The sequence below is a fragment of the Camelina sativa genome, chromosome 20 (assembly GCF_030686135.1).
Source record: "Camelina sativa cultivar CO46 ecotype springtype chromosome 20, ASM3068613v1".
NCBI lineage: Eukaryota > Viridiplantae > Streptophyta > Magnoliopsida > Brassicales > Brassicaceae > Camelina > Camelina sativa.
Genome location: NC_141899.1, coordinates 21463344 through 21488760, shown reverse-complemented (window position 1 = coordinate 21488760; position 25417 = coordinate 21463344). Strand labels below are relative to the sequence as shown.

General features: G+C 30.1%; 4 protein-coding genes, 2 long non-coding RNA genes and 2 other non-coding genes across 8 annotated transcripts; 7 read left to right on the top strand and 1 right to left on the bottom strand.

The window, feature by feature from the left end:
• The first annotated feature begins 790 nt into the window (after positions 1-790).
• Positions 791-2624, top strand: LOC104771186 (FBD-associated F-box protein At5g27750-like). Its single transcript, XM_010495674.2, has 3 exons — positions 791-1814; positions 1909-2049; positions 2171-2624. The coding sequence occupies exons 1-3, from the start codon at positions 885-887 to the stop codon at positions 2471-2473; spliced, it is 1374 nt and encodes a 457-aa protein (XP_010493976.1). The 5' UTR covers positions 791-884; the 3' UTR covers positions 2474-2624.
• Positions 2625-2944: 320 nt separating this feature from the next.
• On the top strand, positions 2945-4737 carry LOC104771185 (uncharacterized). The gene is made up of 3 exons (XM_010495673.3): positions 2945-3070; positions 3620-3710; positions 4399-4737. The coding sequence occupies exons 1-3, from the start codon at positions 3001-3003 to the stop codon at positions 4526-4528; spliced, it is 291 nt and encodes a 96-aa protein (XP_010493975.1). The 5' UTR covers positions 2945-3000; the 3' UTR covers positions 4529-4737.
• A 424-nt stretch (positions 4738-5161) lies between these two features.
• On the top strand, positions 5162-7113 carry LOC104771184 (protein neprosin-like). Its single transcript, XM_019241906.2, has 7 exons — positions 5162-5248; positions 5343-5414; positions 5803-5949; positions 6037-6201; positions 6316-6369; positions 6469-6615; positions 6742-7113. Exons 1-7 carry the CDS (start codon positions 5180-5182, stop codon positions 7111-7113), a joined length of 1026 nt encoding a protein of 341 aa, XP_019097451.1. The 5' UTR covers positions 5162-5179.
• A 742-nt stretch (positions 7114-7855) lies between these two features.
• On the bottom strand, positions 7856-8789 carry LOC147919271 (uncharacterized). Its single transcript, XR_015592323.1, has 2 exons — positions 8647-8789; positions 7856-8346 (listed from the first exon to the last, which is right to left on the bottom strand). It is a non-coding gene; the product is annotated as an uncharacterized LOC147919271 (long non-coding RNA).
• A 1429-nt stretch (positions 8790-10218) lies between these two features.
• On the top strand, positions 10219-10382 carry LOC147919270 (U1 spliceosomal RNA). The gene has a single exon (XR_015594364.1). It is a non-coding gene; the product is annotated as a U1 spliceosomal RNA (small nuclear RNA).
• A 202-nt stretch (positions 10383-10584) lies between these two features.
• Positions 10585-10735, top strand: LOC147919269 (U4 spliceosomal RNA). The gene has a single exon (XR_015594272.1). It is a non-coding gene; the product is annotated as a U4 spliceosomal RNA (small nuclear RNA).
• Positions 10736-11764: 1029 nt separating this feature from the next.
• On the top strand, positions 11765-12722 carry LOC147919268 (uncharacterized). The gene is made up of 2 exons (XR_015592467.1): positions 11765-11943; positions 12241-12722. It is a non-coding gene; the product is annotated as an uncharacterized LOC147919268 (long non-coding RNA).
• A 10862-nt stretch (positions 12723-23584) lies between these two features.
• LOC104771183 (large ribosomal subunit protein eL22y) lies at positions 23585-24989 on the top strand. Its single transcript, XM_010495671.3, has 3 exons — positions 23585-23742; positions 23912-24149; positions 24674-24989. The coding sequence occupies exons 2-3, from the start codon at positions 23920-23922 to the stop codon at positions 24816-24818; spliced, it is 375 nt and encodes a 124-aa protein (XP_010493973.1). The 5' UTR covers positions 23585-23742; positions 23912-23919; the 3' UTR covers positions 24819-24989.
• The last annotated feature ends 428 nt before the right edge of the window (positions 24990-25417 follow it).

Here is a 25417-nt window from a genome sequence, read left to right as displayed (position 1 = left end):
ATAAATCAATCCAAAACGTTTCATCTTTTTATTACTCTTGCTTTTTTTTTTTCTGACAACACTTATTACTCTCGCTTTTAACTAAGATTGTGTGGCTCAATAAAGTTTTGCTTCCTGCATGGAGAGTCCTAATGTTGAAGAGTAGGAGGTAATGATAGTTTAGAAGGAGTATAAGGAAGGTCTCATGATGAGAAATTTTTATAGAGGGGATTAAAAAATTTAAAGAGATGAACGAAAATCTTGAGACTAGTTAAGTTGTTAACTAGAGTATATTTATCATTTACTTAACATCTTTCATAAAAATTTAGTGATAATTTTGGCAAATTTGATTCATTCATTTGTATTTATTTACTTTCTATCATAAATGAGAAGATACATTTTTTTCGCAATTTTGACTGTTTGTGAATAAAATAAACTGATACAAAATTTAACAATTTTTTTGTGTATGATTATGTAACCATTCTCTAAAACAATATTTGAGAAGTAGGATTAATAAAATTTAATGATGTGTCTTCACCAAATTCAGTTTTTGCATGTGACTTTTTTTGTATAGCACATTTTAAAATATTTATCTTATTTTAAAATGCCAAAACAAAAATAATACGGATTAGCTTTTTTTTTTTTTTTTTTTTTCTCGAAACGCAAAGTAGAATTAGAACCGCTCAGGATGGTACTATAATGAGGGTTTTGACTTTTGAGTCCAGTTTAGCCTTTGAAGCAAGAGCACCGGCCGGACCAGAGAATCAAAACGAATCCTACAGTAACTCTTTTGTAACGTAGCTGACTTCAATCGATTTATATAACTTAACGCCCTAGGATTCGATCAAGTTAATTACGCTAGCTGTAGTTGTTATCTTCATATTCTTTAGGGTTTATCTATCGTGATGCCTGGGTTCGATAGACTCAGCGAATTACCAGAATCTTTGATCACTCAAATACTCTTATGCCTTCCGACCAAAGATTCGGCGAAGACGAGTGTTTTATCGACCAGATGGAAGAATCTATGGCTTAATGTTCCAGGACTTGACTTAAACCGCCAGGACTTCCGTAATGTAGACAAACAAGTGTTCATCAACATCATCGACAGGTTCCTCGAGTTTAACCCTGAGTCACGCCTGGAAAAATTCAAGGTGAATTACAGTAGCCGTGAGATAATCGGGTTCAAGGACCGGATCAGTAGTGCGATTAACCGGGGAATCCGACTTCTTGATGTCGTGAGCAGTACGCAACGTCGGAATGATGATGGCTCTTTGAATCCTTATATCGAGTTCATGCCTCTGAATCTATTTACCAGCAAGACTTTGGTTTCTTTAAAGCTCTTGTATTCGGTTCTTGAGGATCCGGGTTTTGTTTCTATGCCTTGTGTTAAGTTTATGATTCTTCATAAAGTTAGATGGTCTGGTACTATGAATCCTGAGAAGCTCGTGTCTGGATGTCCTGGTCTTGAAGAACTGACCTTGATAAGGGATATGGATGAGGATAAATTGGTGGTTGCGGGTGTGAGATCTGGGAGCCTGAAGAGGTTTAATGTTCCCTCTGCGCATGAACCTCCTCGTAGATCAAGATTCCCAAACACACTGCTTGAGATTGATGCTCCAGGACTAGAGTATATGGCTCTCAAACAAGACCAATTCGGCAGATTCCTAGTAAAGAACCTGACTTCTTTAGTCATGGTTGACCTTGATATCAAGTTTATTGTCACGTATGATATGAGTTTCGATACAAAGGACTTGTCCAAGAGAAATGAAATCGGTGATTTTCTTACTGGGATATCTAGAGCAAGACATATGATCATCTCTGAGAAAACAGTGACGGTATGTATATATAACTAACTATTCATGGTATTTGTCTAATGGTAAAACTGATCTTACATGTGTATCCTTTTTTTTCCTCTCTTGTTGTTTGCAGGCCCTTGATCGTTACTCAAAAGTTGGAACGATTCCCAAATTCAATAACATATCACGTTTACAGGCTGTGTTCCCAAGCTCCTTGTTATCGGTTTTGCCAGCTTTTCTTGAGAATTTCCCGAATCTGAAAAACTTAAGCTTGGTATGTAAAACCTTTTGTGATTTTGGCGTATATATATATAATAACATTGTTGTTCAATTCAGTGGATGTGTATATGATTGAAATACTCGGCCTTAATTTGGTTTTTTGTTGGTGTTTGGAGAAAATTTATTTTGCAAAGGAGGAGATGGAGAAGAGAAAACTCGTAGACGTGCCTCAGTGTTTGGTATCGACTCTCGAGTGTGTTGAGATAAAAAGATTGTTCGAATGGGAGGAAGAGGAGATGAAAATAGCGAGTTACTTTCTTGAAAACTCAGCAGTCCTCAAGAAACTCATTGTGAGTTTCGTCATGGACTATCCTCGTCGATATGCTTCGAATTCGGAAGTCTACGAGGAGCTTAATAAACTCACAAAACTGTCTCGAAGATGTCGAATTATCATTGAAGAAGAAGAACCGGCGGAGTGACTCATCTATGGAGCTTTAGCAATTTTTTTAAGATCACTTTTTATTTTTTTTTTAAAAGACTCATATTTTTCATAGTTACAACTCACAAAACGTTCTCCAAAGATGTCTGAATGTGTACGAGGAGCTTAATAAACTCATAAAACGTTCTCCAAAGATGTCGAATCATGCGTTGATCAGGAATGAAAAGAACCATCGGCATCAGAAGTACAACAAAAAAAAAGAACTCAGTTGTGCCGTAGGAGGAGGAGTCTTGTTTTGTCATGAGAATCAATTTAAGATTTATTTAAGTTTTGGTTAGTTTTGGACCTTTTGGTCAAATGAAGCGCAAGTTAATTAAAACAAAAAAAAAAAAAAAAAAAAACCACGAATAAGAGAAAAGAAGCAAGTTAGCAAATTGGACTTGTCTTTCCTCGTCAGAATTGTCGTCCGCCTTGGACCGCTTTAAAAACCAACGTCGACGCTCATCTCTTTATTTTTATTTTATAATATTCTCTCTCTACCCAATTCTTAAAATTTTTAAATCAACAATGGCGGAATCAAAGACAAAATTTGCAGAAGTCAGGGAATGGATCATCGAACACAAGCTTCGTACCGTTGGTAAAATCTCTCACTCTTAATTCCCCCCCCCCCCCCCCCTTTTCTCTCTATGTGTTCATCCTCCAACAAATTCTTTTCGTAGCTTGTGTTCTTAGCGTGATAATTAAGAACGCACGAAGAATCGAATTTCGTGTGATTTATTCGTGGTTGTTCATGGTTATTGTTAGATCTGTGTAAATTCCTCAGATTTGGATTTTTGGATCTGAGTTATCTCAATTTTTGATGTCTCTTTAGGGTATTGTTTTGTTTTGAAAATCCAAGTGAGTCTGTTGCTTCACAGTTTTGTGTGTATATGATTACGTAACATTGGAGACGAGGATGCATGTATGAGTTTTTTTTTTTTTTTTTTTTTGTTCCTAATCAAAATCTGTTGGTTCTGAATTGGGACTCTTGCTTGGTACTGCTAGGTTGTTTATGGCTTAGTTCGTATCTCTGGTTTAATTAAGGGTTTTGTTTTGTTTCCAAAATCGAAATGAGGATGCTTGCAGTGAGTTTTGTGGTTGTTCTAATACATATTGGTTGGTTCTGAATTTGGAATTTGTTGGTTAGGTTGCTTATGGCTAAGTGGTATCTCTGGTTCAATCGCCTATAACTGGTCAAAACCTGCCATGAAAACCAGTGTCAGAATCATCCACGCTAGGTATTTTTCTTCTCAATCTTAATCCTCCTATTATATATATATATATATATATATATGTTTCTTCCAAATCTTGGGTTACATAGTCTTTGTTAAATGGTAGAAGATATGAAATGGCCAACGCTATAGATCATTCAGTTGAAGAATCTGTCTCTTTTGATTTTGGGTTATATAGTCTTTGTTAGATATGTATACATTATTATTCCATTCAAGAATCTGATTCTTAACTTCTCGTGTTGTTCATCAAAGTAACTTTGTTATGTACACTCATCAAGCAAGAACATTTGGCATAGTCACAAACAATATCAGTTAAATGAAATTTGAAAACTAGTGCTTGAGAAATCATGGATTAAACTTTGTTATTGTTTCTTCGTTTCTTCACTGGTTAAATGTCGAATCATCATTTTATAACTCATATCTTTCAATCTTTACTATGAGCTGCTTTTTTTATTTTCATCTCTTCTATATTGCTAGACAAATCATCTCTTATATTCGATCATATGTATGATGTACTCTTTGTTTTGTACTTGAAAACACTTAGCTGTTGGGATATATATATATTAAAATCTGCCCATTACAATTTTAAACTTTTCTTAGATTGTTTCTTTACTGTGCATTGATGATGATGATCTTTCAATTCGTTTATAGCATTCGATCTCTCACACATTTCTGTATTGGATCATGTTGTCAGGTTGCATGCTCAGGCGCTGACATTAGCTGCTTTGGCTGGAGCTGCTGCAGTAGAGTACTATGATCACAAATCTGGAGCCACTGATCGTATCCCGAAATTTCTCAAGCCTGAAAACTTAAATAAGGACTAAAAGCCCTTATCACCATTGCTCACCCCTCCCTATTCTGTTATTTAAGGCATATAATAGCTAATGAAAACTTCTTGTTTCTTCAATCTTTCTTTTTCTACTTTGAAATGGATTAATCCTGGGTACGCCTTCCAGCTTTTCTGCAAATTACGGGATGCAGAAATGTAAGAGATACGTATAGAAGCTAAATGAATAAATCTTTTTTATATACATTCGATTTTTCAAGCATGGTCGTTTTGTTATTAGCCTATCCCAAATTCGCATTATTCGATAACTACAGTATGTGCGACATTTGAAAACGACACTCGTATATGACCATACTGATTAATTAAGATTAATTAAAATTAGGAAAATAGGTGAAAATCTTAAACTGAAAATCTTAAATCTTAAATATTTTTGAAAATCTTAGAAAATTTTGGTAAGTTATATTTATAAGGTATATATGACCAATTAGCCATATTTCCTTAAATATGCATTTATTTGTTGACCAAAAAATGTACGCATATGTTATTTTCGTAAAAAGATAATAAAAACCAGTGTATACACAACAATACTTTAAATAGTCGTTGACTCAAATTGGTAGATTACTCTATTTATAACGGAAAATATCATAGAGAAAGTGATTGGAGAGAAACTACAAAGAATAACTTACCAATGACATTACATCTAGTGTTATGTCTCTGTGTTTATATGTTTGCACAAGGTGCACAAGGCAACATTGATGTGAGATTCCTTTAACTTATGTTTATTTGTTCTTTTTCAAGATTTTCATTTATACTTTTACAATTTTTTTCTATTTTTTCTAAAAATTTTACAGGATTATGAATGTGTTGATATATACAAACAACCAGCTTTCCAACACCCCTTGTTGAAAAATCACAAGATTCAAGTAAGATGGTAAATAGCTTTAGAAAAATTACTAAGATATGATCTTACTCGATCCTATACAATTCAGATTTCTCATATTGAGTTAGAATTCCAAAAATCTATTTTTTTTTTTAAAAAGCTATGTTTAAATCGTATTTCATACCAAAAATAAAATTCATAATTCAGTTTTTCAGTTTTAATACTATCATCTTATTATGGTTAACGATGCATTCCTAAGAACATTTTGGGAAAATATGTAAATTTTAGTGTATATATTAGAATGAATAATTATTAACAAAAAAGAATAGAATGAATAATTGTGATCAATCAGTCAACTATGAAACAACTAGTTCGAGAAACATTTGTTATGCTGAATCTTACTTTCCTTTTGTTACTTGTGATGCATATATGAAACATTCAATTTAGATGGAAATATTGAAAGAAACAACAAATATAGCACACAAGAGCATTGTCCAAAAAGAACAGTTGCAATTTTACGACAAGGAAATGAATCTCAGAGCGTTCATTTGAATTCAGCCGAGTATTTAGGTCAACATGTATGTCTCCCTCAATGGTTTTGTTTCCGAAAGGAGTTACAAAGTCTCATTTAGTTATTAAGACTAAGATATTCACTAAATTTACAGTTTGCAACAATTGAGACCATGCAAGATGAAACTATCTATAGAGGAGCCAAAGCAGAAATAAGTCTTCATGATTTAAAGTTGGAAAACAATCAATACAGCAAAAGCCAAATATGGTTAGAGAATGGACCTGCATCTCAACTCAATAGTATACAAGTTGGTTGGGCGGTAAGTTCATACCACCGATTACTTACTAAAGATTTGTGCATTTCACAAACAATCATGTGGTTTTAACATACATGCATAACTATATTTTTATTTTTTTCTTTTCTTTTATTGTAGGTGCATCTAAGGTTATACGGTGACAGTGTCACAAGATTAACAATATATTGGACTGTGAGTATTTTTAGTTAATATTATTCACATAAGAACAATGGTTAGCTTAAAATAAATATGTAACAAATATTATTACATGTAATGTTTTTCTTATTTGAGGGAGACGGTTATCAAAAAACAGGATGCTACAATATGCAATGTCCTGGCTTTGTGATTACAAGTCAGAAATTCATTATTGGAAATGTATTTTGGGGGTCATCCATCTATGGTCAAATAAGCCTTACCATTGATATAGAAGTTTATCAGGTAAATTTCTCTTTAGCTTTTTTAAGGAAAGATTTATAGATTTATTTTCAATGAAATTATAATATTTTAACCTTTTAGATATTTGTTAAAGTATTTTCTTTTCATGTTTTGTTTCATATGTATTAGGATCCCATCAGCGGAAACTGGATACTTAAAATATTTGATGAAGTAATTGGTTATTGGCCGAAAGAGTTATTTACGTACTTAAACGAAGGAGCTTCTCTAGTAAGATATGGAGGAAATACATATTTATCTCCGGACGGAATTAGTCCTCCAATGGGAAACAGACATTTTCCGGTTGCAGATTTTAAAAAGACAGCACATTTTAAAAACATTGTGGTTAGAAACTCGTCATATGAAAGAGTTTATCTTGAGGATGGGAAAATAAGATGTTATGCTGATTCTTATAGTTGCTATAGGGTGACATATTGGGGTTATCTTAATTCCAGTGAAGTGGCCTTTTCATTTGGAGGACCAGGTGGAAATTGTGGTGTTTGATGAATTCTATATATGTATCAACCAATTAATTTCAAAGTTTGAATAAAAATAAAATTTATCTAATATATATATATATATATATATATATATATATATTTTATGAAAGTCCAAACAAGATTCATATTTAAAATGATAAGGTTCAATATTAAAACGAATTTTAAGCCCAATTTTTTTTGCCCTTTCTTCTTCTTTTTCCGTCTTACTCATTATCCCTAATAATAAATATATAAAAAGTAAATAAATAATGTGTAATGTTTTGGCTAACGGAAAATAATTAAATTTTAATCGATGTATAAGTTATTTGTGACTACAAAATTCAAATTTAAGTTATATATTTTTTTCAATTTTTTTTCTTCTTTAGTATTTAAAATTTTATAATTATATTTTGATTGTTAATTTTATGATTTAACCTGTAGCATACCGCAGGACAATTTGATATTTTACATAATATTATTTTAATATATATATTATTTTAAACTACATATATTTAAAATTTTAAGTTTACTATTCACATACATATTTATAATTATTCATATGTTATTAATCTAAATTAAATAAATATATTTTTACTAATTTTAGTTTATAATTTATTATTATTAATTTCTTCTAACATATATTTTTACATAATTTTATGTTTAATATCATATATATAATGTTTTGTATTGTAAACACCTAAACCGCCTAAACCCCGACTAGGCGTTCTTTAACACTGATTCTATGTAAACATTTGGTCTCATCAATATAAACTATAAAAAATCATACAAACCTTTATTTAGAATGAAGGTTATACAAGTAAAATTTCTCTTTAGTCTTTTTTATGAAAAATCTATATATTTAGTTTCAAAGAATTATCAAACCACCCAATTATTTTGACGCCTTGAGTACTTGTTCGAAGTATTTCCTTTTCATTTTTTTTGTTTCATATGTATTAGGACTGTTTCAGCAGAAATTGGGTACTAAAACTATTTAATGTAATAGTTGGTTATTAGCTTAAAGAATTATTTATATACTTAAACAAAAGAGTTTCTCTCGTAAGAGGGGGTATTCAACTTGGATTTTAAAAGATTTAGTAAGATTTTAACATTTTAGGACTTTGAAAGATTTGGTTGTGTTTTAGAGTTTTTATATATTTTTAAAAGTAAATGAAATGGATTCTATGAGATTTGATTGTTAAATTTTGGATGATTTTATCATATTGTCACAAACCTTGCAATGCTTGCTGTATTTGAACACCTACAAAAGGAATATAATAATTAGTCCATAGAAATATGTAAAGCTATCTTGTTATTGAATCGTGAAGCAAGGTTAATGCAAAGCTAATCACAAGATAAAATAAGACAAGCATGTGTCTAGATGTATTCTACACCCCTCCACTTCACACAGACTGCAATAAAACATCCCCTCTTCGCTCATCTGCTCAGAAAATTCTTTCCCACTCATTTTTTAGATAACTTTTTATTTGAGAAATTGATAAGATACAAAATACCAATTCCAGAAAATTAACAACTAAGAGGGAGAAGAGAGAGAGCTTACCGAACATAGATGGTGGTGGTCTGATTCACAGGAAGAGACAAAGCTTCAGGTTTACCTGTGGAGAAGGTGAGGTGGTTGGTGATTTTTGGCTTAGAGCTGTCGTAAATTTTTTTTTTTTTATGAAATCCTTAAAATTATACCTCAAAAAGTATGATTTTGAGATGGTATTTTTTAACTAGAAAACAAAAAATAAGTCTTGTAGAATCATTTAAAATCTCACTTTTTAAAAAGTTGTGATATTTTGAATAACAGTATATTTTAAGTAAGTTTTATAAATAACTGATTGAATAACAAGAGATTTTAGACTATTTTAAATGATTTTACATAAATGCAAGTTGAATAACATAAGATTTTAAAAGATTTTTGAAAATCATCAATTAAAATACTCTAGAATTTTTTAAAATATCAGTTAAATACCCCCTCTAAAAAAGTACTTATTTATCTCCCAATAAAATTAGTCCTTTAATGAAATATGGACTTTTATAAGGGCTTGATTGGAACAACATATGCTAGAGCATTAGCATTATGCAGCATAAGCATTAAGGTGCATAAGCTGTATGCTCTGATTAATATAACATATTTAGTTGATTGGTATAACAGTGAGTATCATATATGATATTTATATTTAATATATGATATTAATTAAATAAATATAATTTAAATGTGTTTCATTAAGAAAATTAACTATCACTCATTGCTATATAATATTTTTAATATATTTTATATTTAATAAATACTACAAATTGTTATATATATAAATGTGTAATTTAATAATTTTCAATTATATATATTTATAATGTAACACATTAATTACAAAATAATTAATATATCTTATAATTTTTTTATAAAATTTTATATCTATATTTACATTTTTAATTTGAATAAAATTTTAAAATATATATAATATAACACATTAAACTATAATAAAAAATAATATATATTATAAACGGTATATCCACATTAATATTTTAATGTATTAAAAAAATTATTATATTATTTTAAATAATAACATTAAGTAGGTTTTCATATATATATATATATTATCTTATAACAAATAATTTTATATTTTCTATTTGATGAAATCATAATTTTATATTTTTACAAAATAAATTAATTATTTAAAATTATTTTAATATATATTAATATTGTAGAGTTAAATGCTTGGGAAATGCTTCAAGTGAGAGCATATAGAAAGAGAGCATATGAGAGCATCTACAGCTTCTAAATGCTCTCCTAATAAATGTTGATTGGATGATAAAATTAAAAAAACTTCTTTGTATCCTCTTCCAATCAAGGCCTAAGTACGAAACATCAGCATTTCCATATAAAATACTTCTCGAGGGAATATTGTTAAAAACCCACAAATTAAAATTCAAAATTCTTTCAGTCACTTGACTGGGCCTAGAGCGTCCAGCCCATGTGTATAAACAAACACACAAAAACTCACGATGTCGGAAATCAGGAGCCTGAAACATCACCATGTGTTAACAAACATAGTCCCACATCGCTTATACTCAAAATAATGACTATGCAGAGTATAATATAAATAGAGAAGAAGATGGAACGAGCAAATTACTTACCTGGACGGGGTCAACTCGCGATCATGAAGGCGAGTGGCCTAGGCTAGTGACCACATTGCACATATCGTGGGGTGCTAAGCTTAAGGTCTTCCCAAGAGGAAGAGCCTGCATCATTATTTGTGGTAGAGGGTGTTGTTTGCGTCGTGCAGCCCCTCTCATAAATAGTCCTAATTTTTTAATGTTTTCAGATGTTCATGATTTTTATTATTATTCGGATATACTTGTCGACGTAATTGGAGTTAAGATTTATTATTTTTTTTTTTTTGTTCAGGAACAGAGTCCCACATCGGAAGCACATATAAAGTTGATGGGTATTGTGTGACTATAAAAGAAAGAGGCTTTCGTTGAGTAAAAAACCATCTTTGCGCTTGGGGCAATGACGCAGCTAATGAGGTTCTAACCGAGGCGCGTCTATTGCTGGTTGAAAACTATTTCCAAACCCCCTCCTAGGCCTTTGCTTGTCTTTGGCCTTCGAGAATTTTTGGAAGAGCTCCCTTCGGGGTAAAGCTCTACAATTCTTAGTTCAATCTTTTTTCCATATTGAGTCATGTGTTAATATAAAAATAGAGGATGTAAGCTTCATTAGTATGCTCACTTCTCTCCCTTCTTCTCTCTTCTTTTTTTCTACAGCATGTTTAATGATTCTCTCTGTCCGCTAGGTGATGTAATAGTGATATAGGCACGTGTTAAAGAGAGAAATGAGAGATCGTTAGACAAACCTTGTATACTCTTTTCGATCTTAGTGGAGATTTGTGGGAAGAGAGACCCACAAGAGATGTATCCGTACCTCAGGAGTCAGGGGGACGTGTTAAAGTTAGTAGCCTTGTAGATTATTTGAATCGGTGAGTCATAGGTCTAATTAAACCTCACAAGTGATATGATATCATAACGAATGGGATACATGGCATTTCAAAGGGACTAATCTCAACTTCGTCGCTGCAAGAAATTACATATTGTACGTATACGATTCCATCAAAACGAAGAAAATGCGGATCAGAAACAGTCACTACAGTCCAAGGAAGACACAGTTCTTGAGTTCCATTTATGATTGAACTAACACAAGGCAGGTATAAGATCGAAAAATTCGATGATAAATCAACTTTGGTTTATGTAAACACAAGAAGATGCTTTGTGAACTTAAGATAATGGTGTTAGACTCTGTTCTATTGAATAATTTTCACAAATTGACGATTTTACGGAATAATTTCACACGTTGCTGGTAAACGAAAAGGGGTAAGAGAGTCATGTACTGTATTTGTTTCTTATAATATTATTTGTCAAGATATTATATTCTAGCCAATGTAAAACTAATTAAACCTGGACTCAGTCCTCCACAAAAATTATGAAATAATAAGTATGTTAGACCACTTCCGAGAAGTTATGTTTAGACCACTTCAAAGGAAACATTTACAGGAGTCAAATCTGCAATTTCAACAGTCAACACACATAAACTAATTATTTTTAGAGGACGATCTCAATGATATGTCCATGGCACATTGGCACCATTTCTGAAAATATATTTAAACGAACACGGTATGTCTCTCTCTCTCTTTATACATATGCACCAATTTACAAATTGATGAAGTTCATATAAAATTTGAATACAACGTAAAAATGTGTAACGTCATGGTTCGCTTACTAATTTTGACATTTTTCTTGTTCTCTGGGATATCGAACACAACATTGGCCCGAGTACAATACGAACTTGTAAAGCCAAGTAAGTGTTTATTTCAATCAATTTTTTATATATCCAATCCAGTTTTGGTTTAGTTGTATTTCAAATTTGATACATTTTTTTTTTTTTTATCTCGATCCCTATATTCAAAATAAAGAACTTTCAAAGAAAATGAATTTGAATCGTTTCCCTTTTCGATTTTCTTTGCAATTTGATTTTACTTTTTCTTCATGTATCATGTTCTTTCTACTCCTTTTCAATTTTTGTACTGGTTCTATTATAAAGGTTTTATTCGATTTAAATTGATTCAACTTCATTATATGGATTTTTATTATTTAGAAGGTATTAAAATTTTGAGAAGAGAAAGGGTCTGGGATCCGAAGATGATCAAAGAGATTAAGATTGGAGTAGATGGTAGTCTTTCAAGGCGTGCACCTGGAGGAAGAGGACGACCAACCAAATAGATCACGTTCACCAAAACGATGACCCTAGTGACAATTGATTATATACTAGGTGCTTCCCCACGCAACGCGTGGGTTGTGGTGTAGTTGGCACTTTCTTGTTTTTTTTTTTTGGTCTTTTTCGTTTTCTCTTTTACTAGAAGGGTTTGTTACAGGGGCGATATTTTAATTAGGCATATACGGGCTTTGCCGTCACTTTTATTTATACACTATATGTTTATACCATTTCGTTCAGATGTATATAATTGTGGCGTTTATTTTTTATGAATTATGAAGATGTTGTTTCTTGCTTTTGAGGATCCAATCTTATTATTGACTGATATTGTTTCCAATACATTTATTGTATTATAAATTTTCTAATTAACTGCTTATATAAACCCTTCATACGTTGATGTTGCAATAATAAGTTATTTTTTTAAAATATCTTCCGTGTAAGTGATTAAGTTTGTATGTCCATGTTTTGGTCTAATATCAATAAGATCGTTTCTGTTTTTCTTTAGTTGGCTTTGAAACCAATATTGAGTTAAGCAAATAATGGGTCGAATTATGGTGTTAATAAGTAATATAAATTCTTATGTATATATATTGTATATATGTGACTATAAATTTGGCTAACTAAAAAATTATGTAATATTTAAATACAATCTTGAACATAGATATATATTTTTTTATTTGTAGGAGGAATGTATGAAATTATTGGATAGAAGTTATTTTTGAGTTAAATGACCTTTAATGTCTTTAAAGTGAGTTAAATATTAATAAATTTTTATATGTGTCTTGACTTTTTTAAAAAGGAATACCAAGTGTTTCCTTCCAAATTTGAAGTGATATTGTATTTTAGTTTTCTTATATGATTTTATGAACTTCAATGTAAAAGTTTTTCAAAGTAATAAGTACACTCACTGATTGAATTATAATATTTGGAGAAATGTTTATTTCGTTTAATCATCTGCTCTTTTAAATAAATTAAATAAGTATGTTGTTATTCCTACAAATAGGACAACATATATTATAGTTTAACCATGGAGTTAAGCAATGGAAATGGAACTTGTGATTGCAAGACAAAATGCTTATATGTTAAACATTGATCGTTTAAAAATGAATAGGAACATCTAATTCTCAAATAAAGTTGATTGTTTTGTTAAAACCAACATATGTGAATTTAAATTTAACTATGCAAATTTAAAAAATAAATATGAATAGATTAGAAAGGCAAAAAATATAAAAGAAATATTTTTTATATAAATAAAATAAAAATTGAAAACAATGTTGAATATATATAATACTTTCTACATTAAAATATAGAATCAAACTCTTACAAGTTACAACACATATGAGATATAACAACATTTGATATTGGTAGGAGAGGAGGAGAGAATGTTTACTATAAGATGGTAATCCAAATTAGATAATGGAGATGAATCTTTAAAAAATAGAACAATGTAATATCTATATATATATATAATACTTTCTAAATTAAAATATAGAATCAAACTCTTACAATACATATGAGATATAACAACATTTGATATTGGTGGGAGAGGAGGAGAGAATGATTACTTATAAGATAATAACCCAAATTAGATAAAGGAGATAATTTTTTAAAAATAAGAACAATGTAAAATATATATCATGTAGTCTCTAAAATTAAAGTTTAACATTAACAATTTACAATGATATTTCATTTGTTTTTTACAACCCATACAACAAAAATAAGAAATCAAAGATAACAAAAAAAACGAAAAATGATTTGAGGTATTGTAGAAGAGAATGAGAGAATGTGAAAATGAGATAGTAAAAGAATGTCAATATGAGAGAATGATAGATTGAGAGAATGTTTATTTATATGATAAGAAATGATGGAAGTTACATTTAGAACTATGGAGTTACAATAGTAATTTATTGTGTTTGAATAAAATTGAGTGGTAGAATATGATTAATGCATAATTTATTTTATTTTCAGTTATAATTTTATTTTAATGTGTGAGTTAAATGTATTGTGTTTATTGGATCTTAAATATTGTTTAAAGCAATTAGAAAGCAAATAAAAAAATAAAAAAAATAGAAAACATTTAATGAAAATCAACCAATAAGGAGAGACCAAAACCTTACTTTTATATATATGATATATTGCTTTAAACTTTGAAATGAGAAATGTATTATAAACAATAATTTTACATGAGAAATATATTAATTTAGCCAACCAAAATATGAATATAAGTTTAGCCAACCAAAACAAATAAAAAATATTAAAATTTAACCAAAAATAATTTCTCTTGAAAGATAATAAGTTAGTAGGAGGAATGAATTAATGTACATGTCTTTAATTATAAATAAATATTTTAATTTTTTATAACCTAAAATAAAAGGAATACCAAATGGCTGAATCAAAATTCACATGATTTGGTTGTTTGTTGATATAAACTCAACACTTACACATAATATTTCAAAATAAAAATATTACTTTTTAAGTGACAAACTAAATTAGTTTTCTTATAAAATTATATGAATTCTTCAATCTCAATAATTTTTAAAATCCCAAAGATAACTTATATTTTTTTGGTTTTCACTCATCAATTTAATTTATAGTGCTAGATTTCATACTAATGGTTTCATCTTTAGAGAATTTAGTGAAATGATATTTTTAAAATTATATTTTATTTTTATATTTAAGTTCCAGTTGAATATGTTTTGTTTTTTGGATCATTTTTTATATTGATTAAAGACACAAAAAACCAATTGTTTAATTATGTTCTTTTTGTTTTCAAAAACCTCAAATCATAAAAATATATATATATATATTATATTGATCTCTGCAGATTTATCAATTGGATCACAAAACAAAATAGTCTTTATAAATGGATAAATGGATAATTATATTGATCTTTAAATATTATATTGATATTTATAAATTATTAAAAAAAAGATACATGAATATGTAAGATAACCAGAGACATAATAGATAATTACATATGGATCATTTCAACTTTATGATCTTATTGTGTGGTGAATATTGTAAGGAAGTATGAAAATAATGACTTATAAGATGTTAATATAAAATAGAAAATGGAGATAAACATTTTAAAAGATTAATATAAATATATAAGATATACATATCATAAAAACTCTAAAACTAAGCTTTTACAATGATATTTGATTTGATTTTTTATAACTCATACAACAACAATAACAAAAAAAATACAAAACAAAACAAAACAAAAGAAAAAAGAGATTTGAGAGTAGTGGAAGAAGATGAGAGAATAAAAGAGTGATAGACTAAGAGAATAAGATAATGAGTATTTATAGGAAGAGAAATGATGAAAAATTGCATTTAGAAAAATGATTGTTACAATTCTAATTTATTGTTTTGTTTTAATACAATTGATTAATACAACTTAGTGGAGAAATAAAGTTAATGCATAATTTATAGGGAGAAGCTATAAAGATTTCAGTTTTATATTATGTGAGTTAAATGTGAAAATTAATTGTTTTTAAATTTGTGTTTTAATATAATTTTTTTTTTTGTTAAAATTGCATTGCCAAATAGACCAATAAAGAGAGATTGGAACTCTACTTTTATATATATGATGTGCATATGTATCATTTTAATATGACATAACTACACAATGAAATAATGGTTTTTCAACTCTCTCCGAATGAAATTTATCCCCTTAGAATATCAATATTGTGTAGTTTTTTTTCACGAATAACTAATACAAACAATACAAACAATAAGTTAATGATACTTGAAAACCAGCAAGTCAACGTTTGTATACTCGATTGTATTATAAGTTAACTTCTATATAATTAGCTTAGATTTAAATCCATCCTATACCGCGGGGTTGTTTTCAGTTTAAAAAAAAAAAAGTTATAAAAGTGCAATTTTTATGCGGCTGTATTCTTTTTGAAGCCATGTATACTTTATGAAATGATTTTGTTCGGTCAACGTTAGATGGGCGAAAGATCCATTTTTCTTTTTTTGACAAAACAATTTTCATTAAATTTAAAACCTCAAAAAAGGGATGTTCTTACAACTTAGAAACAAAAGGTTACAAGAAATGTAAAGATAAAGACTACATGAGTCTTCCAAAGAGATGCACAACTTTGAGAAGTTTGCAAAGGGTGGAAGATCTTTTGATGTTTTGTAGGATTTAAGTTTGAAGGCAGGCTTCAGGAAATCCCTGACCAACAGCTGGTCATACTTCGCTCTTACGATAGACGCATAGGAGCTTTTAAAAGTGTGCTCCATGGAGGAGGCTAAGGGGTGAGATGGTTGCCGAGTGGTCATATGGCGATTGAAGAAGATGAAACCGGGAATCGTATTTGAAGGGTGACAAGCCGTAACAAAGCAGGTGGGTCATCCCTCACATGGCAATGGAGGTAAATGAATTCCACACAAAGCTTGTAATCAGTTTGGTCCTGGACTAGATCAACATACCCAAGTTTTCTATCTAAAGGCGGTAAGAGAAACATGGGATCAAGGGGTTCAAGGATAGGGTTCAGGAAAGCTGTCAGATCAGATTCATAATTATGTCTACACAAAGCAAGCATCCGGACAGGATTAAAAGACTGACCTCGACCAGATAATCTAAGAAACAACTTTAGACACTGATGTTCTGCTACCGAGAAGAACTCATCTTGACCAAGCAGAGATAATTGGTACGTCCATAGAGATGCCAAATAGGTCTTGATTAAGTTCAGGGGTCGGGTGAGGTGGATATAGGAAGCTGGTGAAGGCAAGGTAACCCCAAGATTGTAACGGTGGGATCATAATGCCAAGCTTCACCAAGCAGTCTCCCTCGAAAAGATCATCTCTGGGAGATCCAACTAAAACGGTTTTCAAATAGCTCTCATACCATTCTAACAATGATGACGGCTTAAGGATCAGAAGTAGTCTTCGAACTAGTGATACCATTGAGCTAACCAAGCATTGAATAGGGATGGAGAGAGTGGAGTTTTGACCAAACCTGGATTCACACTGAACTCGACACAAAGGGTTTTCAAGCAAATTATAAGAAGCCAATATTCTGCTATCGAGGGAACCTCGTCTTGACCAAGCAGATAACACCGGTACTAAACAATTTGAACTTGATATAAAGCAAATATAGGCGGATCGGGGGAGGTTCCAGTGCATGGATGAATCATAGTCTAAGTAGAGTAGACTATCTACCAGGGTTACAAAGTAAGAATGGGGAGCAAACCTAGGCCAAAGAGATAAAGAGGTTGGGACAGAACAAGCCGGGGTTATGGTGTTCTTCATCAAGATCTTTAAAGGCACCAGCGTCAACACAAAGCTCCCGTCCAGCTGCAGCCAAGTAAAACACTTGGAGAGAGGATATAACTCCGAGGATCGGTGAGATGTTATGGTTGACTGGGGAAGAGGCCAGATCGAGAGATAAACACCAAGAAAATCAGGCCATTCGGGGGGTTGAGGGGTGAGCTCAGGCGGTTGGGTACTCAGCCGAGCAGCTACACTGATAGAGGAGAGCGGAAGTAGAGGAACGATGGAAGGTGGATGAAGCTAAAGCAAAACCGGAGCTGAGATCCGGATTCTCAAGAGGTCTCCGGTGAAATAAACCAAAGACATGGACGAGATTTGCAGACAGAAATAGAAGAAGATCGGAGAGATTGAGAGATCCCGACACCGGCGAGCCGGAGCTCTACCGGCGTCGGAGGAAGGTGAGATGAGCGGCGCCTCGATTATCGTGTCAGAGAGAATTAGGGCGAACTCTATAGATGATTCTACTATTTCTTCTTCCCCCTAACTGAACGAAAGATCCATCTAAATTACCAAACTATGGAAAAATCATGGGCTATAGGTGATTAGACAATACCAAGAAAATTGTCGTGTTATTCTAGAGTTGCGTGAGGCAATATCAAAATTACGATATGCTTTTAAGTTAGACAGAAGCTGGGGACGAATGCATTGTTGGAGACTTCGACGACGGATCTTCATCTAAAAGAAAAGAAAATCATAATGTTATACTCATATTAGAGTTTTTTTTTTTGTCAACAGATAGAATCCAGAAAAATGTTTGGGAGCAACAATATAATTAAAGCAAAACTAAAAGCCAAAAAAACAATTATCCAACTTCAGCCCTCACTTGATCATGAAGGTAAGAAGGCTCTCCAAGTTCATCCGTCATGACACTTTTCGCAATAGCATTGACCACCCTATTCACCGGACCTGCAATTTGATGGCACTCCTAGTAAGAAAATGATAATATGGTATGAATGTCTCGCAACACAAAACCATACCCTGGCCAGTCCTTATGATTATTGATTGCCTCAGTAGCTGCAGCATTGTCAATAGCAACTTCCACCCGATTAACATGTAATATATGTAACGTCTCCAATGACCACAAGGTACAACGTAAACCCGCTAGCACCTGAGAATCTGTAGGCTGAAAGGCGCGTCTCTAACGTGATAAAGAACATGTCCATGAATCCGTCTATCGCAATCCATGCTCCACCAGACAAAGTAGACTTGTTACACCATGATGAATCAATATTACACTTACAATAACCATTACCGGCTTATGCCAGTTCACTTCCAAAGTACACTTCCTCTTTGAATAGTATGATATATCGATTCATGATAAATCCATTTGATTTAATTCGGTTTCTTTTCAGTTCACTTATCTATTATATCTAAATAAAATTAAGCCATATTCTCGAACAATATCACTTTAAAATCTTAAGTTCTTAACTATACAAAAAAGGCATTGATACAATCTTTTTGCAATCGAGTATTAGTAAAAATCCAGCCATCGTTTTCATAGATTTCGGTTTAGATTAAAATGCACATGCTACTATGCAAGATTTTCTAGCGATCTCCGCAGAACATTGATGTTTTTGAACGATTGCCCTTCTTGTTGGTCAAACCCTTCTCTTATCAAACACTTCAAATTGTATGAATATCAAGTCCAACTGTGAATAATGTTGTCTTCGATCCAAGACAATGACTATCTTCTCATCTATCAACTTGCTCATGGAAGCATCGTTATTTCTTGATTTCACAGGTTTCAAAATCCCTGCAACCCCTTGCTAGGATTTGGTTCATAATTTTTAAGTCTACATTTTTGATGACTCTTTATTTATCTCTATCTTTTTGTTGTATTGCTTCGGGGATTGCCTTTTTTTTTGTTGGCTATATGTTAAACAATGATTCTTATTTTTTATGTTGTGTTCTGTTTTAACGGAATGAAACACATGTTTGTTATAAAAAAAAAAAAGTGTGAATATAGTTTATTTATTATTATTTTTTTGTCAACTATAATTTATTTATTAATGGGTTTGATTTCAATTCTTTGCGCACTTATGAACTTGCACTTGTTTTAAATTGAGCAATGTTTCAGTCTTTTTATTTTATTTCTAAATAATATCATGCTTTGATTTATTTAACCAAATGGTTTCTCATTTAAAATAGTTGTACTTGAATGGTTTCATCATGTATGATGTGTATATCATTAGTATCATTGAACACTAGGTGCTTCCCCACGCAACGCGTGGGTTGTGGTGTAGTTGGCACTTTCTTGTTTTTTTTTTTTATCTTTTTCGTTTTCTCTTTTGTATTATTTCGTTTTAATTAGGCATATACGGGCTTTGCTGTCACTTTTATTTATACACTATATGTTTATACCATTTCGTTCAGATGTGTATAATTGTGGCGTTTATTTTTTATGAATTATGAAGATGTTGTTTCTTGCTTTTGAGGATCCAATCTTATCATTGACTGATATTGTTTCCAATACATTTATTGTATTATAGATTTTCTAATTAACTGCTTATGTAAACCCTTCATACGTTGATGTTGCAATAATAAGTTATTTTAAAAAAAATATCTTCCGTGTAAGTGATTACGTTTGTATGCCCATGTTTTGGTCTAATATCAATAAGATCGTTTCTGTTTTTCTTTAGTTGGCTTTGAAACCAATATTGAGTTAAGGGAATAATGGGTCAAATTATGGTGTTAATAAGTAATATAAATTCTTATGTATATATATTGTATATATGTGACTATAAATTTAGCTAACTAAAAAATTATGTAATATTTAAATACAATCTTGAACATATATATATATATATATTTGTGGGAGGAATGTATGAAATTATTGGATAGAAGTTATTTTTGAGTTAAATGACCTTTAATGTCTTTAAAGTGAGTTAAATATTAATAAATTTTAATATGTGTCTTGACTTTTTTAAAAAGGAATACCAAGTGTTTCCTTCCAAATTTGAAGTGATATAGTATTTTAGTTTTCTTATATGATTTTATGAACTTCAATGTAAAAGTTTTTCAAAGTAATAAGTACACTCACTGATTGAATTATAAAATTTGGAGAAATATTTATTTCGTTTAATCATCTGCTCTTTTAAATAAATTAAATAAGTATGTTGTTATTCCTACAAATAGGACAACATATATTATAGTTTAATCATGGAGTTAAGCAATGGAAATGAAACTTGTGATTGCAAGACAAAATGCTTATATGTTACACATTTATCGTTTAAAAATGAATAGGAACATCTAATTCTCAAATAAAGTTTATTGTTTTGTTAAAACCAACATATGTGAATTTAAATTTAACTATGCAAATTTAAAAAATAAATATGAATAGATTAGAAAGGCAAAAAATATAAAAGAAATATTTTTTATATAAATAAAATAAAAATTGAAAACAATGTTGAATATATATAATACTTTCTACATTAAAATATAGAATCAAACTCTTACAAGTTACAACACATATGAGATATAACAACATTTGATATTGGTAGGAGAGGAGGAGAGAATGTTTACTATAAGATGGTAATCCAAATTAGATAATGGAGATGAATCTTTAAAAAATAGAACAATGTAATATCTATATATATATATAATACTTTATAAATTAAAATATATAATCAAACTCTTACAACACATATGAGATATAACAACATTTGATATTGGTGGGAGAGGAAGAGGGAATGATTACTTTTAATATAATAATCCAAATTAGATAAAGGAGATAAATCTTTTAAAATAAGAACAATGTAAAATATATATCATGTAGTCTCTAAAATTAAAATTTAGCATTAACAATTTATAATGATATTTCATTCTTTTTTACAACCCATACAACATACAACAAAAATAAGAAATCAAAAATAACAAAAAAAAAATGAAAAATGATTTGAGGTATTGTAGAAGAGAATGAGAGAATGTGAAAATGAGATAGTAAAAGAATGTCAATATGAGAGAATGATAGATTGAGAGAATGCTTATTTATATGATAAGAAATGATGAAAGTTACATTTAGAACTATGGAGTTACAATAGTAATTTATTGTGTTTGAATAAAATTGAGTGGTAGAATATGATTAATGCATAATTTATTTTATTTTCAGTTATAATTTTATTTTAATGTGTGAGTTAAATGTATTGTGTTTATTGGATCTTAAATAGTGTTTAAAGCAATTAGAAAGCAAATAAAAAAATAAAAAAAATTAGAAAACATTAAATGAAAATCAACTAATAAAGAGAGACCAAAACCTTACTTTTATATATATGATATATTGCTTTAAACTTTGAAATGAGAAATATATTATAAACAATAATTTTACATGAGAAGTATATTAATTTAGCCAACCAAAATATGAATATAAGTTTAGCCAACCAAAATAAATAAAAAATATTAAAATTTAACCAAAAATAATTTCTCTTGAAAGATAATAAGTTAGTAGGAGGAATGAATTAATGTACAATTATTGGATAGGAGTTACATTTGAGTTAAATGGAGTTACATGTCTTTAATTATAAATAAATATTTTAATTTTTTATAACCTAAAATAAAAGGAATACCAAGTGGCTGAATCAAAATTCACATGATTTGGTTGTTTGTTGATATAAACTCAACACTTACACATAATATTTCAAAATAAAAAATATTACTTTTTAAGTGACAAAATAAATTAGTTTTCTTATAAAATTATATGAATTCTTCAATCTCAATAATTTTTAAAATCCCAAGGATAACTTATATTTTTTTGGTTTTCACTCATCAATTTAATTTATAGAGCTAGATTTCATACTAATGGTTTCATCTTTAGAGAATTTAGTGAAATGATATTTTTAAAATTATATTTTATTTTTATATTTAAGTTCCAGTTGAATATGTTTTGTTTTTTGGATCATTTTTTATATTGATTAAAGACACAAAAAACCAATTGTTTAATTATGTTCTTTTTGTTTTCAAAAACCTCAAATCATAAAAAAAATATATATATATATTATATTGATCTCTGCAGATTTAACAATTGGATCACAAAACAAAATAGTCTTTATAAATGGATAAATGGATAATTATATTGATCTTTAAATATTATATTGATCTTTATAAATTATTAAAAATGATACATGAATATGTGAGATAACCAGAGGCATAATAGATAATTACATATGAATCATTTCAACTTTATGATCTTATTGTGTGGTGAATATTGTAAGGAAGTATGAAAATAATGACTTATAAGATGTTAATATAAAATAGAAAATGGAGATAAACATTTTAAATGATTAAAATAAATATATAAGATATACATATCATACAAACTCTAAAACTAAACTTTTACAATGATATTTGATTTGATTTTTTATAACCCATACAACAACAATAACAAAAACAATTCAAAACAAAACAAAACAAAACAAAAAAAAGATTTGAGAGTAGTGGAAGAAGATGAGAGAATGAAAGAGTGATAGATTAAGAAAATAAGATATTGAGTATTTATAGGAAGAGAAATGATGAAAAATTACATTTAGAAAAATGAGAGTTACAATTCTAATTTATTTTTTTGTTTTAATACAATTGATTAATACAACATAGTGGAGAAATAAAGTTAATGCATAATTTATAGGGAGAAGCTATAAAGATTTCAGTTTTATATTATGTGAGTTAAATGTGAAATTTAATTGTTTTAAATTTGTGTTTTAATATAAGTTTTTTTTTTGTTAAAATTGCATTGTCAAGTGGACCAATAAAGAAATTTTCGATGACATAATATAATTGATTTGGCGTTAAAAAAATAAAAAGTTGTTGAATAAAATGATATCATTTTGGAACAATACCTCCGCAGGCTTTTCGGCCCATTCCAGATAAAATTTTCAAGCTTACCCATTACAAATATTGGGTTTTTGAGTCAAATCTGAAATGTTTTGGGGTTTATTTAGATTAAACAAACAAATCAGGGTCACTTCTGTTATTTATCAGAACAAATTGACACGAGGACCTTTAAAGCCAAAAAAACCCTAAACGCAACTTCTTCTTCTGCTTCTCTTTCAAAGATCAAAAGACGCCGCTCCTCGCTTCATTCATACACAGTTCCTCCTACAGCTTCAGGTAATCTTCAGTTATCTTCCATAGAATCGATTCTTCTTGTTGTTGTTTAAACTCGTTTACCTCTATTGTACAGCTTTCGTTGTCCTGGAAATGTGATTCGAAGAAGTTTAGATTCAGATTCGAACTTGTTATTGTTTTGTTGACATTTTGTTTTGTATTGGAATCGTAGAGGTGAAAATGAGTCGTGGTGGTGCAGCAGCAACAAAGGGGAAGAAGAAGGGAGTGTCCTTCACTATTGATTGTTCGAAGCCTGTGGATGACAAGATCATGGAGATTGCTTCTCTAGAGAAGTTTCTTCAGGAGAGGATTAAGGTTTGTGGTAAAGCTGGTGCTCTTGGTGATTCTGTTTCCATCACTCGTGACAAGAGCAAGATCACTGTTACTTCTGATGGTCAATTCTCCAAGAGGTATCATTTTTAACTAAAAACCTCAATGTTGCCTTAACTTGTGTCTAGGTTTTTGGGCTGTGATGTGTTGTGTAGGAATAGTTTTGGTAATGCTTAGGAGTTTCATCTTGTTGGTTGGAACTATTTGAATGTATAATCTTTAAGTTATTGCTTGGGAGTTGAGTATAGTTTTAATGTATAAACTGGTAATGGTTTGTAATGCTTGTGGTTGATCTTTTTGGTTGGTACAATGTTGAATGTATAGTCTCGAAATGTTTTGGTAATGCTTGTGATCATCTTGTTGCTTGTTACAGTGTTGAATGTGGAACCTTCAATATTTTTTGGTAATGCTTTTGTTCATCTTGTTGATTGCTATGAATACTTTAGATGAATGTAGAATCTCTAATAGTTTTGGTAATGCTTTTGTTGGTTGGTCTGATTGTAGAATCTTGAATTGATTATCTTGTGTAGTTGAGTATAGGATTGTGTTTGTTTCTGATTTTGGACTGTGGCTAAGTGTAGTTATTTGTTTCTGTCTGTGATAGATATCTCAAGTATTTGACAAAGAAGTACTTGAAGAAGCACAACGTGAGGGATTGGCTCAGAGTGATTGCGGCGAACAAGGACCGTAACCTCTATGAGTTGAGGTACTTCAACATTGCTGAGAACGAAGCAGAGGAAGAAGACTAGAACCAGTAGTGCCATATTCTCTGTTCTTCTCTCCCCCCGTTGCTTTGGTTTTGATTCTTCAATTATCTTCAGTTTTGTGTTAGATATTATTTAGTTTTGATTGAAGTAATACTCTTTTCTTTTGTTGTTGCAACACTTGAGATTTTCTATGGAGTCTATCTCTTCCAAAAAGTTTTCTCGATTAGCATATTTGTTTAGAGAGATGTCTAATGTTTTTTGATAAAATTTTGTTTAGATGATGGAGATTAACTAAGTTAGTCAAAAGATATATTAGTTTTAGATTTTTGCACAAATCCAATCTTGTGAGAACTTGTGAAATGTATAATATAAGATATTATAAGAACTAAGGTCCACACAAATGTGATTCCCATGAAGCACGAAGATGAGTCATCCAACTCAATCAAAACAAAGTTTGATGTAAATCATATTACGAAATCAATAGATATGATATTGGATTTAATGATGAAATCAAAAGACAAAGAGATTGTAGCAACACAAGTAATGCAACTATTTTTACTATATATTTTATTACTTTTACTTTTCATTTGTTTCTTGTATTCAAGCTCGCAAACTTTTCAATTCGTTAATTCTTAACCCAG